The 16,881-nt window shown below is 42.1% G+C and overlaps 1 protein-coding gene across 1 annotated transcript in view; it reads left to right on the top strand.

The window, feature by feature from the left end:
* The window catches only part of PLXND1 (plexin D1), a 174,104-nt gene that overhangs the window by 142,566 nt on the left and 14,657 nt on the right, over nucleotides 1-16,881 (top strand). The window contains exons 29-32 of the mRNA XM_056846862.1: nucleotides 9,051-9,197; nucleotides 11,346-11,502; nucleotides 13,394-13,497; nucleotides 15,775-15,838. Of these exons, the coding sequence (XP_056702840.1) occupies nucleotides 9,051-9,197; nucleotides 11,346-11,502; nucleotides 13,394-13,497; nucleotides 15,775-15,838 (472 nt within the window). The remainder of the gene's footprint in view (nucleotides 1-9,050; nucleotides 9,198-11,345; nucleotides 11,503-13,393; nucleotides 13,498-15,774; nucleotides 15,839-16,881) is intronic.

Raw genomic sequence — 16,881 nt, 5'->3', positions numbered from 1 at the left:
CTTATGATTGGAGTGGTTTACTAGAGAAATCAACAATGAGTGCTGCTCTCGTGTGGTTTACATGTTCCTCACAGTTCTCTGTTTTGTCTTAATTTCCATACACGTGAAGAAAGGAACACAGTTTACCAGCAGCCTACAGCAAGGTCTCAGATCCTTCCATGTGTCTACAAGTTGAGGACATGTCTCAGAAAGGTTTGACCCACACAGCCAGGATAGAGAATACAGGGTTTTATAGCAGGAAAGTGAAACACAGATTTAGATTTCTAAACGTTAATCTAAAACATGAAGCTAGCTTGTACGTAATTTGTTCCCTCCATCTTAAACCTGGCATGGTCCCAGCTGGGACAAAGATAAAAGACAGATGTTGTGAACAGAAAGTGATTCTCCTTGTGGGCTGTGATAATGCTTTAATTCTGTGGCATTTTGTGAAGCAAGCAATTACTGGCTGGATCTGGAGAAAACCTCCCAGTAAACCAGACACTGAAGAAGAGGCTGATTTTAACAAGGGTGAGATAGCGCGGTCTCTCCTTCTGTTGTTTGTTCTGCTATAAAAGCTCTTGTCCATTTTGGTTTAGAACTAACAGGCATGGGGAAAGCATCATACAGATGGTATTGTTCTGGTCTGGTTTTATATATACCAAATTGCATGGCAGTTTTAATTAGGATGGGTGTTCAGTTTAGAAACAAAGAGGCCATAACAGACATAGGGTTCGATCCTGGAATTCATAGATCTTTTCCATGTTCTCCTCCGCCCAGGAGCTCAACTGATAGAAGAAACAGAAAGGAAGATTTTGCTTTGTTCCCCTTACCCACTGCAGCCTCCTTAGCCCTGAGTACTTCAGATTGTTTGTTCCTTGTATTCACAAGTTAATGTAGAGCACTTCCTGAAAATCAACCAATCTGTAACTCCAGGAAGTCACCCCATATCATTTGTATCTTTCAGGAAGATTGGTTTTCCACATTGGCCAGTAATATTGGACTTAGTGAGCTGTGACTCACGGAAGCTCATATACCCTGCTAGAAATTTTGCTGGTCTTTAAGGTTCTACTGGACTTTTGCTCTTTTCTACTTCTAAATAGAGTGTTTCTGTTCTTATTAAGGGTTCCTCAGAGCCCTGATAGAATTGTCCTAATAGAATGTTGCTGCCATAGTTGTAGAGATTCCTTTGACACCTAAAAGATCAACCACCCTCCAATCCAACTTCCAGTTCTCCAAAAGAGAAAGAATACAGCACTTACTGTGTAATTTTCTTTCTCTTTCATTGTTTTGGCTGCTAGGCATACAGCGTTTCAGCATTTGCTCTGTTTCCTACTAAGGGTATCATTTCCTTGGACCTTTGATATAATTCTTCGGTACTGGGTATTTCAAAGTATCCATGTCAAGCAACTGGTGTGTACCTTCTGGACATCAGGGACATAATTTTATTTAATTACTTCATTTATGCTTCATATTTCTTTCCAAGGACACAGTCTGCCTCAGTGCAAGGCATCTTTGTGAATTATGCATGCATATGTATGATATGTTATATTTAACTGAATGATCAACACAAGAACCTGCTGTATTGTCGTTGCTGCTGCTTCTAATTCTATGTGGTTTGGGACATTTTTGCAGATTTGGGGGCAGTGGTTGGGGAGGGTGGAGTTTTGGGGATGGGAGGGAGCTCAGTAGGGATGTGATGCCACTATAGGACGTCATTTCTGCTATTTACACCCTCCAAGGCTTCCATTTCCTCCAGCAGTACTGATCTCTATAGTCTGGAGAACAGTTGTAATTATGGGAGAACTCCAGGCCCCACCTTAACAGGAACATTGGTTTGGAGATAATGTACTCAGTGTCTGGATCCTCATGTCCACAGGCCCGGATGCCATTTATCAAAGGACATGATAAGGTGTGTGTGTGTGTTTGTTTTTTAAGAATGAGTAAAGTCCCAACTGAAAAGCGGAACAGAAGCTTTCATTTTCATATCTTTTTAAAGATGGTGGGAAGAACCCAAGAATTCCTGACATAGGTATACACTGAATTAAAACCAATGTTTTCATTCTCTTCATATCACTAAGTATTTCACACTGGAGAGAAAGGGGAATTATTAGTAGTGAGAGCCATTGTGGTGTAGTGGTTGGACTGGGATTGGGTAGGTTCGAATCCCCACTCTGCCCTCAAAGCTTGCTGGGTGACATTGGGCCAGTCACTGCCTAACCTAACACACATGGTTGTGAGGATAAAATAGAGGAGAGGAGAACAATGTCAGCCACTTTGGGTCCTTATTGGGGAGAAAGGTGGAGTATAAATGAAGTAAATAAATTTTAAATCATCTCTTTCCAAAATGCTTTCAAAAAAGGATAACATTAATGAAAAGGCAAAGTGCATGCTCAGAAGTGGTATAGAGCATGTTCACTGTGATGTTCAATGTGATGTTCAATGATCCACTTATGGTAACCGTTGAGAGGTTTTGTGGTATCAGTTTGTGGTAACAGTTGAGAGGTTTTGGTACACCCTAGTGGTAGTTACTACTGAGAAGATTTCTGCCTCGTGTTTACTGATGATGAGCCAGAATCTATTCAGCAGTTACGTAGGGCTACAGGAAAGGAACTACAAATGGCTACACATTTTAGAAGGCTGGCCTGTTGCTTTATGCACACTTGAAGAACCAGTGGTTGCAATAAGCTAGAAATAAATGTAGTAGGAGCCCATGAATACCCTCATGAATGAACTATGGGTTTTCAAAATAGTAATGCAATATTGTGGCGTAACTATAAATAAAGCAAATAAAACTGTAGAGTAAATACAAGATACGAAATCCCCTTTAATCGAAAGAACCTATGGTATGCTTTCCTACTGACAATACAAGAGGAAATGCCCAGATGATGAAGCATCAGCAAAGGTTTGCTCACCAAAACTGATTTTTGGCCCCCAAAAGTCCTGGGAAAGTCTGTCCCTGGAAGTCCTGAGAATTATAACCACTTTCCCCAATAGTATATGTGTCCCACTGTCTGCAATCTAAATTATATATAATAGTCAAGTGTCTCCCCTTATGCACCTCATTTCAGTGTAACAAACCTAGACAGCTTTTGGTAAAGACGTTTACCAGCCTTCCTTTAGCACTGGGCTGTGAGGCATATGTGACAATCGGTCTGTTTTTAGTTCTTGAATTATCCCCATTAATCACAACATCTATTTGAAACAGCTGCTGCAAAAGGTCCTTAACAATTGTGCAGTGGAAAAATTCCAGCTGCTTGTATTTTCCCCCCATAAGTTAGCATTACACGATTTAAACATTTGTTTTATATTAATAGTGTGCCAAACAATCCATCCATTTGTGCCGCAGAAATGGAAGGTTGAAGAACGAGCCGTCTGAAAATAGAAACATTCAAAATGGTCTGCCAGAGTCGCCCATGGTTTAAAGCAAGGGCACTTCAAAGATTGAGCCAGATAGCTGGTTAAAACTATAAGAAAAGTTCCATTGTAAAAAATGTTAAAAGAAGTTCTAGGATTTTACATGCTACATGTTACTGCTGCCCAAATCAAGCTGGCTGATACATAATGAAAGAGTTTCCATAGAATTCCCTAAGGCAACCCACAGAACAAACACTGCTTCAATTTTGACATCACACTAAACCATGGTTGACTTAGGTAACCTAATGGTTTGGCTAGGGTTGCCAAGTGCCAGGTGGTGGTGGGCAAACCCCCACCATCCACCTGGCCGCCCGCTGACCAGCTGAGGGTCGGCGGGCAATCTGTGCAGGCAGGGACAGGTCACTTCCAGTTCACATCCAGAAGTGCTGCATTGCAAAGGGCCAGTTTCCACTCAAACTCCCAGTTTGAGTGGTAAAGGCCTGTTGCAGTGCGGCACTTCCGGGTGTAAAACGCATCGCAAGGGGCCATTTGAGTGGAAAACGGCCCCTTGTGGGCCGTAAAATTCATGGTTACTTAAGGCAGATTTGTTAATGTCTGACTGATGGTAGGTGGGGGGCTTCCATCCTTTGAGTGCATCATTAAAGGCAAAGTGTGAGGATGCTAATCCAAAAATAGTCATTGTATATGTGGAACTTGGAGAAAACGTTCGCTCTGCTGGACTAAAGTACAAGGCTGTGATCTTGTGGATGTAGCATTATGTTTTGGACATTATGTGTGTGTGTAAAGTGCCTTCAAGTCGCAGCCGACTTATGGCGACCCCTTTTGGGGTTTTCATGGCAAGAGACTTAACAGAGGTGGTTTGCCAGTGCCTTCCTCTGCACAGCAACCCTGGTATTCTTTGGTGGTCTCCCATCCAAATACTAACCAGGGCCGACCCTGCTTAGCTTCTGAGATCTGACGAGATCAGGCTAGCCTGGGCCATCCAGGTCAGGGTTTGGACATTATATTAGCATATAAATTAGAATACAGATTTTCACAGAATATGGGAAGGGCAGAAATCTAGGCATACAAAGCAGAGATTTTTATGGTTTTTATACTGGCTCTTTAAATAGTTTTTACGAGGTTGGATTTAGTAAGTGTATATTTTTATGTCTGGAACCCTCTTCAAGCTTATATTAGGAAAAAGTTGGATCGAAAGATATTTAATGAATAAATATTATTCTGTCTATAATAGAATCCTGTATCTGAAGATGTGAGCTGTCATACCTTGCCAGGAATTTTGTTAGTCTTTAAAATGCTACTGGACTCTTGCTCTTTTCTACTGTAACAGAATTGTACAGCTGTACAAAGAACCAGAATACAAAGCCAACATGGTCACCTTCAGATCTTAGCGATTGTATTCTGTGCATTATTGTGAGCTTCCTTCCAATATGCACTGTGAATACCTTGTGTGAAACTATGCCTGCTGGGCCGCTTAGAATAGTTTCGCATATGTGTACCCTCAGGCATTTTGGAACCACCTAGAACACATTCCCAAGCCAACATCCTTAACATTGTATCGCTACAAAAGGATCAATTAAATCTACTTTTTCAGTCGTTCAGTTTTTCAGCTTCCTCTTTAAATCCAGGCATACAGAAACAGCTTCACACATCCTATGTGGAATGGTTCAAAGGACCCCAACCTTAACTTTATTTTCCATTAATACAAAGTTATTTTGGTACCCATGGTTATTTTTAAAGGCCTTATAACATTCTGATCACAAATCAGTAAAATCTTGTTAAAAAACAAATACAATAGGAAAACATGCTCTGTTAACATTCTCAGAAATGTAGTTTTCCCTGAATAAGCAAGTTAAATTACTCAAAAGAAAGCCTGGTCCAAGGTTGGTTTTGACTTATTTCCAAACCAGTTTCCCAACAATACACTTGGAAAAACTTCCAAGTTAGGCGTTTTGTCTGCAGTCCCTGACTGGCCACTTCCTTTCCCATCTTTAAAATACTTTGTCTTCATGTTCCTGCAGTTTTTCACAACACACAGTTTCTGGCAATCAGAGCCATAAAAAACAACGACATGTCACAAGCTAGGCCTTATAACTTTATTCCTTATGCGATAATTCTTGGATGTTTGGGCTGCATCATTATTAGCACAGCAGCAAGTGGCTAAAATGCTCATTTTAGATACTGTTTGCTGAGGCACGCTTGAACACAGGGGGGGAAAGATCTGTCCCATTTGCAGTATACACTATGCCTCAGCAATAAATACCTGCTCTGTCAGTGTGGCCTTCTCACAGAAAAAAAATATATTTATGGCTTTGGAAGGAGCTTTATGGTTCAGGCAAAGACAAAAGGGCTGAAGCAAATAGTCGCAAATTTTGCAACCAGGTCAGCCATGTGCTTTGAAGATGGGGCGGGATATACTAGAGAATGAACTCAAATCTGGAAGCAGATCCACACTGTATAATTGATCTTGCTTTCTCCAAATGACTGGATCTGAATTTCATCTACAGCACTTCTCCAGGTCCTACACTTGCATTTTACAATAAGGTAGGGATGCCAACCTCCAGGAACTAGCTGGAGATCTCCTGCTATTACAACTGATCTCCAGCCGATAGACATCAGTTCACCTGGAGAAAATGGCCACTTTGGCAATTGAACTCTATGGCATTGAAGTCCCTCCCCAAACCCTGCCCTCCTCAGGCTCCACTCCAAAAACCTCCTGCCATTGGCAAAGAGGGACCTGGCAAACCTACTATAAGGTGAGCCTGTTTTTAATTTCATTTTATTTATTTGTTTATCTCCTTTTTCTCTTTCTTTGCTTTCACATTTTTATCCCACCCTTCCTTCTAGGAGTTCAGAATAGTATACACAGGCTCTCTTCTTGGAAGGCTTTTGTTGTTGGTGGTGGTGGGTTTTTCCTTAATCTCTTATCAACAAACTCCCTTATATCAAAGGAAAAAATCCAAAGCAGGGGCAATCCACCCCACCCCCAGTGTTGACCTCACCTTTTGTTAAATGAATAGAAATGTTTTTTATGCCTTTCTTCTTTTCATGTATGCCTAGCCAGAACAGTACATCCAGAATTAATATTGCAGCCTCAGGTACAATAGCCCTCATCACGTCTTGACTTCAGAATCCCTAATATGCATCTTTTTCTCCCTTCTAAAAGAAGCCGTGAAGTATGAATTGCCATTTCTTCCACTTCAGTCTAAATGAGCCCGAATCTATTCTCCAATTTTTGCACAATTTGATTCAACATGTGCGTTGCTTTAAGCATGTTCTGTATATGTGTGTTCAGAATCACTCCATGGATTTCCAGTCAAGCTGTAGTTTCTCATTCTGTAGCAGTTCTACTGTTTGTGCAGTTGTTGTCCAACTTGTGTAGAAAATCCGACAAAATTAAATTCAAACAGTGTGACCTGGCTACCATGACAGAACAAGTTGTATGTGGGTATCTGAGAGATTGTTAAGGAAACTCTCCAAGCTAGCTGCTTTAGTGATGAGAATGTACTGAGAATGTAAGCATCATCCAGGCATACAAATCGATGATTGCTGCCCATTTGTATTTCTAAAATATTTTATAAAATGTTTGTAGTTTTGTTGTCCTAAGCAATTTCAGAAGAGGTTTATGTTTGTACGTGGAGGGAAGGCAGGCAGCATGGTATAGCCTGATCTCATCAGATCTCAGAAGCTAAGCAGGGTCAGCCCTGGTCAGTATTTGGATGGGAGACCACCAAGGAATACCAGGGTTGCTATGCAGAGGAAGGCACTGGCAAACCACCTCTGTTAGTCACTTGCCTTGAAAACCCCATAAGGGGTTGCCATAAGTTGGCTGCAACTTGATGGCACTTTACACACACACATATTTGTACACATGAGAAAAATTGTACTATAAAAATAGATTGAATTAATTGATATCTGGAAGTTAAACTTGATTAATTTGCTCTTGAATGTAATCTTAAATTCAGGAAAACTGTGCTGGGTTTGTGAATCAAGTTATCGTTATTCAGTTGCAGTGACACCAGTCTTGGTGTACTGTTGCATATTAATAAGAGTTCACGGCTGGGTGGATTCCAGCTAATATGGCTGTTAATCTTGCCAATCATCTGGATGTCAAGGGATATACATGTTGTGTCCTGGGCCCTATTGAACAATTATTTGTTGCAATTTGTGAGCACACACACTATTTCAGTTGTTTTATGTTGGTTGGGGTTTTTTGGGGGGATTGTGTGTGTGTTTTTGTGTGTGTTTGCTTTGGTTTGGTTTTTGCCTGAACGGGATCGTTTTATTTTGATTCATTAACATTTCCCCACTTTTAACATGCCGTTGCTTCCACACCTGCATCCTGCTCTGAATAGTTGTTTGCAGTGATGGGCGAACTCCCCTCAGCTTGATTTGGAATTGGGCTTGGCAAGCCAGCTTGTTAAAGAGAGAGGCAAAAATAGCTTGATTTATTCTTAGCACAATTCCTAAATTTAGACTCTTTCTCAAATGGGAGCCAAATGCCTCTCCCTAGGCCACCCAATAGTTCTGTATCGTGCACACTCAGCAAGGCACAAGAAGCCCTGGGACATTTACAGTACAATCCTAAGCAGAGTCTCCCCTTCTAAGTCCGTTGAAATCAAGGGACAGATATCCTGGGCACCGGGGACACTGCCTTTGCAACATTCCACACACTTAGGATGAAGATAAGTGGTAACTCAGACCAGGCCCCAAACAAGAGAAAAAACGGTTAGGAATGTGACATTCAGCCTATAATTCAGGCAACCATAAAAGCTTCCAAAATTTGTAACCAAACCAGGTAATTATGAACTTCAGCAGAATCTCTAAGTGCTTTAAGAACATTAAAAAAGCCATACTGGATCAAACCAAGGTCCACCAAGTCCAGCAGTCTGTTCACACAGTGGCCAACAAGGTGCCTCTAGGAAGCCCCCAAACAAGACAACTGCAGCAGCAGCATCCTGCCTGAGTTCCACAGCACCTAATATAATAGGCGTGCTCCTCTGATACTGGAGAGAGTAGGTATGCATCATGACTAGTATCAATTTTTACTAGTAGCCATAAATACCCCTCTTCTCCATGAACATGTCCACTCCCCTCTTAAAGCCTTCCAAGTTGGCAGCCATCACCACATCCTGGGGCAGGGAGTTCCACAATTTTAATGTATGGAACTATTACTTGATTTTGTAGGGTGGTGAGCTCCTCCTGTGGGTGAAAGCTGCCGCCACTCTCCAGGACTTTGCTTGCAACATTCACCACATTAAATAAAGCAGCATTTAAAGCCCAAGAGAGGGATAGTGCCGCTTGGAAGCTTTCACGTCTCTGTAAAGCAGGGGTGGGGAACGTCAGGCCCGGGGGCCGTATAAGGCCCGCGAAATCATTTGGTCTGGCCCTTCGTGGGTCCTGGCAGATCTCTAGCTCAGAAGGATCTAAGACTGGCAACCCACTCAAAAGCGAGTCGCTCTATGCGGCAGACACTCAGAGCCATCTCTGGTTGTGCCTCTTGGCTAAATGTCTGACCAAATATAGCAGGCTAATTTTTAAATTGATAATTTTGTATGGCCCGTGAATGATGTTATAAATATCCAAATGGCCCTTGGCTGAAAAAAGGTTCCCCAGCCCTGCTGTAAAGATACGAGCTGTGTTGTGGGAACTTTCTTTTAGATTATGAGTTCATTTCCCATTGTTTTACTTACCAGGAAACAGTTGGGGAGCCCTTCTTCCTTCTACTCTGTGCTATCAAGCAGCAGATCAATAAAGGATCGATAGATGCCATCACTGGAAAAGCCAGGTATACTCTCAATGAGGAATGGCTACTGAGAGAGAACATTGAAGCAAAGCCAAGGGTAAGAGAGTCCTATTCTTAAAGATATAAAGAAATCATTAACATCCTGACTAAATTTGCTGCATGAGAAATCAGAACCAGTTTTAGGATACTATGTGTGTGCTCCCCTCCATCTCCCAGCTGAGGCATGCGTCTGGTTTCTGAGCTGCCACAAATGAGATGTCTTGTGGTGAGGAGGATTTTCCCAAATGAAGCTGGTTTCCACTGATAATAGAGTCTAAGATGTTTTTAAGAAGCTTGCCCATAGATTTTTTAAATAAGAGCTTCATGGGAAGGTCATTAAGCTTACATGAGTCATTGGACATATAATTAAGGGGCAAAGAATTGCTTTTTGAGGCCGGATATGAGACTGATGTATAGGAACCCTGAAGACAGGCCCAAAGGAATGGGTACATTTACTTACTAATAAACAATGAAATCACCAAAGCTGGCAAATCAACCATTGTGGGGCAGGGGGTTCCCTCTTTTTTTTCCCATCACCTCCGCCCTGGATGTTGGAACTGCGTATTCTGTTTAATGTTTTAAAGTATGTTAAATAGATTAATGCAAAAGAATTTAAAAAAAAGATTTACAGGGAACTGCATGGTCTGGTTACATAGCATCCCGAGGGATTGTGCGTATCAGATATCCAAGTTTTCAGAACAGAAGTACTTCAGTCCCTTTTGAGCATGGCATTGTGGAACAGCATCTATCAGACTTGCAAAAGTGCCCACGGATACACATCAACCTTTTAAACATCTGGGCACTGTGACCTCTGAGGCAGAGGATATATTGTCTACCGAGAATTATGTCTGATTGGCTGAGATCCAGGTTATGCTAAAAAAAAAATGTGCCAGTATTGTTTGCTGTGCAACAATGAGGTAAAAAATAAGAGTGCCTCATCTTTACAACTTCTGGCAAAGCGGTGACTTTACGGCCAGTGAAAAAGGTTGTTGGTTGTAAAGCGGAGTCAGTGGTGTGAAGGTTTTTATATAGGGTGTTACAGGAATTGTGCTGAAAAGTGATGCTGTAAAATTCCTCTTTTGGGACTCACTCATAACTAAGAATGTACAGGCAGGGGGAATATGTTAACTTCATCCCTGACAGTAAATGCAGTCGACAGACTTTTATAAGGTCCAAGCCAAACTCTGCTTTTGATTACAATAGCGTAAATCTGGAGGAGCTCTACCAGTATCAGTGGGGTCACTTCAGAGCTATGGTCGTGTAAATGAGAACAGGTTTTTGGCACAGTATCCTTTGCAGCCTTACAGCAGATTCCCATCTGTAGTTTATGAGGCAAAGCTAAGGAGGTTAGCAGTAGGGCCCTCAGTATTAACTTCCTCTTTGCAGAGAGGATTATTATTCATATTAAATTTTTCAATTCTGTTACCGACTTTTCATGAAGCACAACCCAGTCCTAGAAAGCTGTGAAAGCACAAGCAGTGGTTTGGGCAAGTCTGTGGCAAACACATTATAAAAGGTTACTACCAAACATACCAAACATGGGGCTGATTCTGTGATGTCCAAAACGCCTTTGTAAATCCATGTAGATGAGACAACTCCAGCTCCGTTCCCTCTTCACCAAGTTCTTTGTGAACATATATGCTACTTCACACAAAGCCAGACTGTTGATCCATCTCACTTGGTATCTTCTGTTCTGACCACCAGATGTTCTCCCAGGATCTCAGGCAAAAGTTTTTCCCACCTCTGTTACTTGACATTCTTTTAAGTAGCAATGGTATGGATTGAACTTGAGTCTTTATGCAGGCAAAGCTTGTGGTCTACTATTGAGCTGGGTCTGCTCCCTATAGTGTGGAGAATTCTGCATTTCTCCTGCCACAGCTTTGAAATTCTTGAACAAAGAAATGACCGTAGTTACCTGTACTGCTTAATGCTTGCAATAGTAAGATATCTTTGTGTTTAAGTTCATACAACGGTCAATTCAGAGAAAGCATCCATTGCTATACCTTCAGGACTATTCACTCTGAGAATAAATAAGACTATTTTAGTCTGTAGAGTTGTAAAATCAGTTTTCACCAACTTCAGTTTTCACCAACCTCAGAATCAGTCTTTTCCCCCCTTAATGTAATGTGTAGTGTGAGTTCATGGTTCGCCACTTTTTTTTGTAAATCCTGCAAATCACACCCTAAACAGCCATCTTTCTCTGCAGAATCTTAATGTGTCTTTCCAAGGCTGTGGGATGGACTCCCTGAGCGTTCGGGTGATGGATACAGACACTGTCAGCCAAGTTAAAGAAAAGATACTTGAAGCCTTTTGCAAGAATATACCGTATTCCCAGTGGCCAAGAGTAGAAGATGTTGACCTTGGTAAGGAAAAACAAGAAACTTTATCCTTTTTTTCAGAATATAAATGACGTTCACAATTACACATGGCTTGTCTTCAGATGTGAACCACCTGCGCTGAATTTTGTGTTTTTCTGCCACTTTGGGATTAAGTAGTCCAAATGTATTTAGAATTATAATCCTCATTCCTTAGAATTAATAACATGGAGCTAAGACCAAGGGGGCTCCCGAGTTCAGCGCTTGTTTAGCACACCTACAGATAGAATCTACTGTGTTTTACAGGGATGAAAAATTACACTGGGTTGGGGGTGGAATAAATTATTAAATAGAGCCTGCACTAGTGACTAACAGAGTAATCCTAAAAAGAGTTATACTCTTTTAAGCACATTGGTAAATGGTTTTATAAGGGTGTGCCTGCCCTGAATAGCCCAAGTTTGCCTGATCTCATTAGATTTCGGAAGCTAAGCAGGATCAGTCCTGGTTAGTATTTGGATGGGAAGTCCAGAGGCAGGCAATGCCAAACCACCTCTGAAGTCTCTTGCCTTGAAAACCCTACTGAGTCGCCATTAAGTCAGCTGAGACTTGATGGCAAAAAACAAGAAAAAACTGCTTAGAATTGTACAGTGAGTGGCCCCCCCGGGCTCATCTTATCTCTGTCACTGATAAATGCTCTAGATAAGCACTAAGCATCCTGCCTTGCACTATTGTACCACATTGGTCTCATGATAAGGAGTAGGAGCTGCTGATTGGCCTATGGTCTATTCCATGGAAAGGCATCTGAGGATAAACAATGAAGTTGCTAATAACCACTCCCCAGACCTAACAAGATGGCTTTTGACAGTGGAGAAGGGCAAGTCTGTCCTCTCTAATCGAGGCAAGGACAAATGAGGTGAAATTTGTGAGGACCTCAGGAGCCCCCAAAACCTGGCATAAGGTATAATTGAGGATATTTGAATTACATACTAGGCAGAAAGTGTATCAGCTGAAACAAGAAAGCCTCACCTGCACTATGTAGTAGTGCAGCTAAGGTAAAGGGTTAGTACATCATTGAGAATTAGGTCTTCTTCTTCTTCTTACAACACTGTAATAGTTGCAGGAGTAATCTTTATTGTTTAAAATAATAGATAGTGAGCACATCAAGATGAGATTTTAATGAACAGCTTTTAGTATTGTTTGCCAGTATCTTCTTTAAGCTGTGATCCAGGACAGAGGGTTGGATCCTGTGATCTGTCAGCAAAAGACGCTGATGGTGACAAATATTTCCCGTGTTCTCCTACCCCACCAGTCCTTTCCAACTCCAGGAAAGTTTATTCCTGGAGTTGTGAGATCGACATGGACTAATACCCGTGTGAGTTGGGAGGGGAAGGGGAAAGGAGATGAAATCACCCTCCCTGCCTTATCAGTCAGTGCAAATCCACTGATGGAAGAGGACAAAGGGAGAAATTTCTCCTCCTCCCTGGTGCAGCCTCCTGACCCACTGTGGGGTCCAACCAACACACTGGAACTCAGTTGAATTAAATAAGCATGTTCAGAGAGATCCGTTAGTTTAATTTCTTTTCGAAAAATCCAGATACTTGGAGATCAGATGTTTTTATTTTGTTACCAGATTTCTTTCATTTACATGCAGTAAAAAATATGTGTGCAATGCTTGAATTGGTGCGGGATGTGCATGATGAAAAGGTGCATATAAATCAGAATAGAGTGCAGAACTTTCTTTTTTTTACCTCCTTGGCTTGACTTTGGAAGCTTTCCCACCACGAAGGCATCTGCATTTGGCCCTTAGAGGAGCAGAGCTTAGCACTGAAACACCTGGCCTCTTGTCAAAGGTGGCGTTGGAATAAGAAGTGATTTACGTACTTGCCGGCACAGGCTGTGCTCAGGCAGGGCTTCCATTTGTTCCATTTTCTGTATTTAGAATGGTTTGCCATGAGCACTGACAGCTACATCCTCCGGGACCTCGATGACACGTCAGTGATGGAGGACGGCAGGAAGAAACTGAACACGCTAGCACATTACAAGGTAAAAAGAGTGAATTCTCGAAGAAGTTCCCTTCCTTTGGGCCTTCTTTTCCTTAGGGACACACTAGGATTTGCTTTCCAAGCAGGATTAGCAGACGCAGGCAAGGAGGTTGCCATATCTCCACAAGAGCTTCCGGGGAACAGACATCTGCCCTGGCGAGAAACTCGTTAATATTGCAACACATCGAGACTAATTAAACGCTCTTCATGCAAAACAAGTTATTGCTGGGGGGGAAAGCCTCTTATTCCCAGTGGCTGCCATCCATCCTAATTAAAATCAAACCATTCCTCTTTCTGTCTAGTAGTGGTGACAGAGATCCCATTGGTCAATTATGGCCTGCAAACGGCCCATTTTCTGTTGTTTTCTTTGAAGAAATAATTTCCTTTGAAATACGACTTGAAGGGTTTAAGCTTGTATTTAAAGTTACTTCAGGCACATATCGTAATTTCGAGCAAACAGGTATGTCACGGGCAACTAAGTGCTGGTTCATGGGGAAGTATGTTCATACAAATAGCACATCACACCAAGCTGGGCCATGTTGTGTCATTAAACACCATGAAACAACAGGCTCCCTTTGCGAATTAAGCTACCTTTGCGAATTAGGCCTCGCCGTGTGATTGTTCCACAGTGATGCCTTGGAATGACTCCCGGGGAGGAATACACTTGCAAAACCTCACAGTGAAAAATTCACATTGGTTTTGTGTGAAGTCTCTGAAAGCAGGATATTAGATTTCTGTCATCTCCTGTATGAAGAACCTCCATGAAAAATCCACATAGATTTATCATTCTGATGTAATTCTTTCCATAAGAATTCTTCAGAGGAAGAAAAATATCCATCTGGAGCAACCTTTAAGAGTGCATCTTGATCAGGATTCCAATCACATTTTGTGTGTTTTGTCCATGCACACATCGTTGCATGCATAGACACACAAAAGTACAAGCTCAAGTTTTTAATGCTTGTCCTAAAATAGCATTGATTTTGTGCCCTTTATCCCAATACATTTAATGCAGTAGGCAGGAAAAGCACAGAATCTTGAGACAGGATCATTAAATAGCTGGGATATAGCTTAAAAAAATTCTGTGATGAATATGGTGCAATAGATAGGGTTGCCAGATACAATGTAATGGCGGGCAATTGCCCGCCAACTAAGTGGGCTGCCCACCACCCCTCAGCTGGCCAGCGGGCGGAAGCAGGCCAGCTGAAAGGGGGGCCATTAACGTCTCTAGCACATGCTAGAGCGGCCGTTGCTCTGATTCCCCCCCCCCTCCAGCCCAACCACAACAAAACTCCTGCTGGTGGCAATGTGGGACCTGGCAACTCTAGCAATATGGTATATTCATTTCAATGTTTTCCAAAAGCTCCAATAGAGAGGGAGAAGGAGGACCCTAGACAAGAAGAAAATCAGTGCCCAGAACATGTGTAGGAATGGTTGTACTTCTTTAGCAGAAGAAGAGCATTTGCGCCCATGCGCCCACATACACACGTAGAGAGAAACAGGAAATGGAGCTCTAAACAGTGGCAACAATAGATGTGTTGTGAATTATACCCGTTAGTCATGCAATTACCAATAATGGGTTGCACCAAAAAGTCCCAGTATGGTCACAACCTAAGCACAGAACTAGATGTTACAAAGGAAACAAAGGGATTCCAATTCCTCATGTGTCTAGACAAATATATGCACAGGAGCATTGTTGGGGAAGCATTAACCCATTCTTCACCTATTGATTATCTTCTACAAATATCCCTCAGCCTAGTCATTTCTTAAAGTTTTGCTTTCCTCCTGTCACAATCCTAAGCCCCAGAAGTGAATACAAGCGGGGTGGGGGGACCAGCCAGGGACAGAATATCCCCTCTCATTTGCTTTCTCACCAGTCTTCTCTATTTGCTGGTAGTGCTTTCACGTGCTCTTTATCTCTGTAAATTTAGGGTTGGAATGATATATTTGCCAAAATGATATCTAGGTTGAGTCCAAGTGTCTTTTGTCCACATAAAGACAAGGCTCATGCGGAGCTGAGTGTGACATCTTTCCCTCAAGAGAAATATTCTTCTCAGGTTTCAAACATACAGGGCTGAAAGGGGCATATTATTGTTCTTGTTTCATTTCTCTTAGCCTTACTGAAAGCATCACCTCTACATTACTACAGCATAAGATGTGTTCAAGCAGAATACAGAAAAGAATCCATTGAATTTTAATTGTCATATATTGGATATAAGAGAGTCACAAATAAGGTGCATGTCTCTAATACACTATTTCTTTATTTTCCCCTCATTGAAAGATCCCTGATGGTGCCTCCCTAGCTATGAGTTTAACTGATAAGAAAGATACCACTCTAAGCAGAGGTAAGTTTCTTTCAGCAACAGTCATTGCTTATTGTGACGAACTAAGGATTAACATCTGTCAGTGACTGTATATGAGAGGGACATACAGGGAGTGGGCGGAGCTTAAGGGAGAAGGCTGGAAGAAAGTGGTTTTTTAATCTGGGTTCCGGTGTGATGGGTTGTGCCTGGTGTGACTGGGGGGAAAACCAGAAGGGTTACAAAAGACAGAGTTTGGGAGGGGGAAAAGGTCTCTATTCTAGTTACTTGGGCCAGAAATACCTCTTTCCTCAGAGATTATTCCTCCTCCCTGTGACTAGAGTAGGGACTTTTTTTCCCCTCCCAGACTTTCTCATTCGTCACCCTTCTGGTTTTCCCCCAATCACACTAGGCACAACCCATCACACTGGAACCCGGAGTAAAAAAACCCTTTTTACCAGCCTTCTCCCTTAAGCTCTGTCCACTCCCTGTACATCCCTCTCACATACAGTTACTGACAGACATTAACCCTTAGACTGTCATACTTATGTTTTAGGTTTCAGGGTTTCTTGTTTGTTTTTCTCCAGAAGTATGGAAAATCAGATTATGCATTCTAACAGAGCATTCCTGACTTCTGAGGACAAAAGTCCGCAGGAGGCCAGGAAGGGGCTGCGCCAGAGTTGGGCCCCCCCACGCTGGCACCCAGGCTACTTACGCTGCCGTCACTGGAAAAGACAGTCATGCTAGGAAAAGTTGAGGGCAGCAGGAAAAGAGGAAGACTCAACAAGAGATGGATTGACTCAATAAAGGAAGCCACAGCCTTCAATTTGCAAGATCTGAGCAAGGCTGTCAAAGATAGGACATTTTGGAGGACTTTTATTCATAGGGTCGCCATGAGTCGGAAGCAACTTGACGGCCCTTAACACACACACACACACAAGTGGCCCCAACGCCGGTGGGGAGGCCCGGACGCAAATGTGAATACTATAGTAGCCAAAATTGCTTAGTAATGCAAATGTGAATACTATAGTAGCCAAAATGCTCATTTGCATCACAAATACCTCCCCTCAACCTTCTCTGCTACATTA

Source organism: Euleptes europaea, chromosome 1, assembly GCF_029931775.1.
Source record: "Euleptes europaea isolate rEulEur1 chromosome 1, rEulEur1.hap1, whole genome shotgun sequence".
NCBI lineage: Eukaryota > Metazoa > Chordata > Lepidosauria > Squamata > Sphaerodactylidae > Euleptes > Euleptes europaea.
This window is presented reverse-complemented; position numbering and strand designations above follow the sequence as displayed.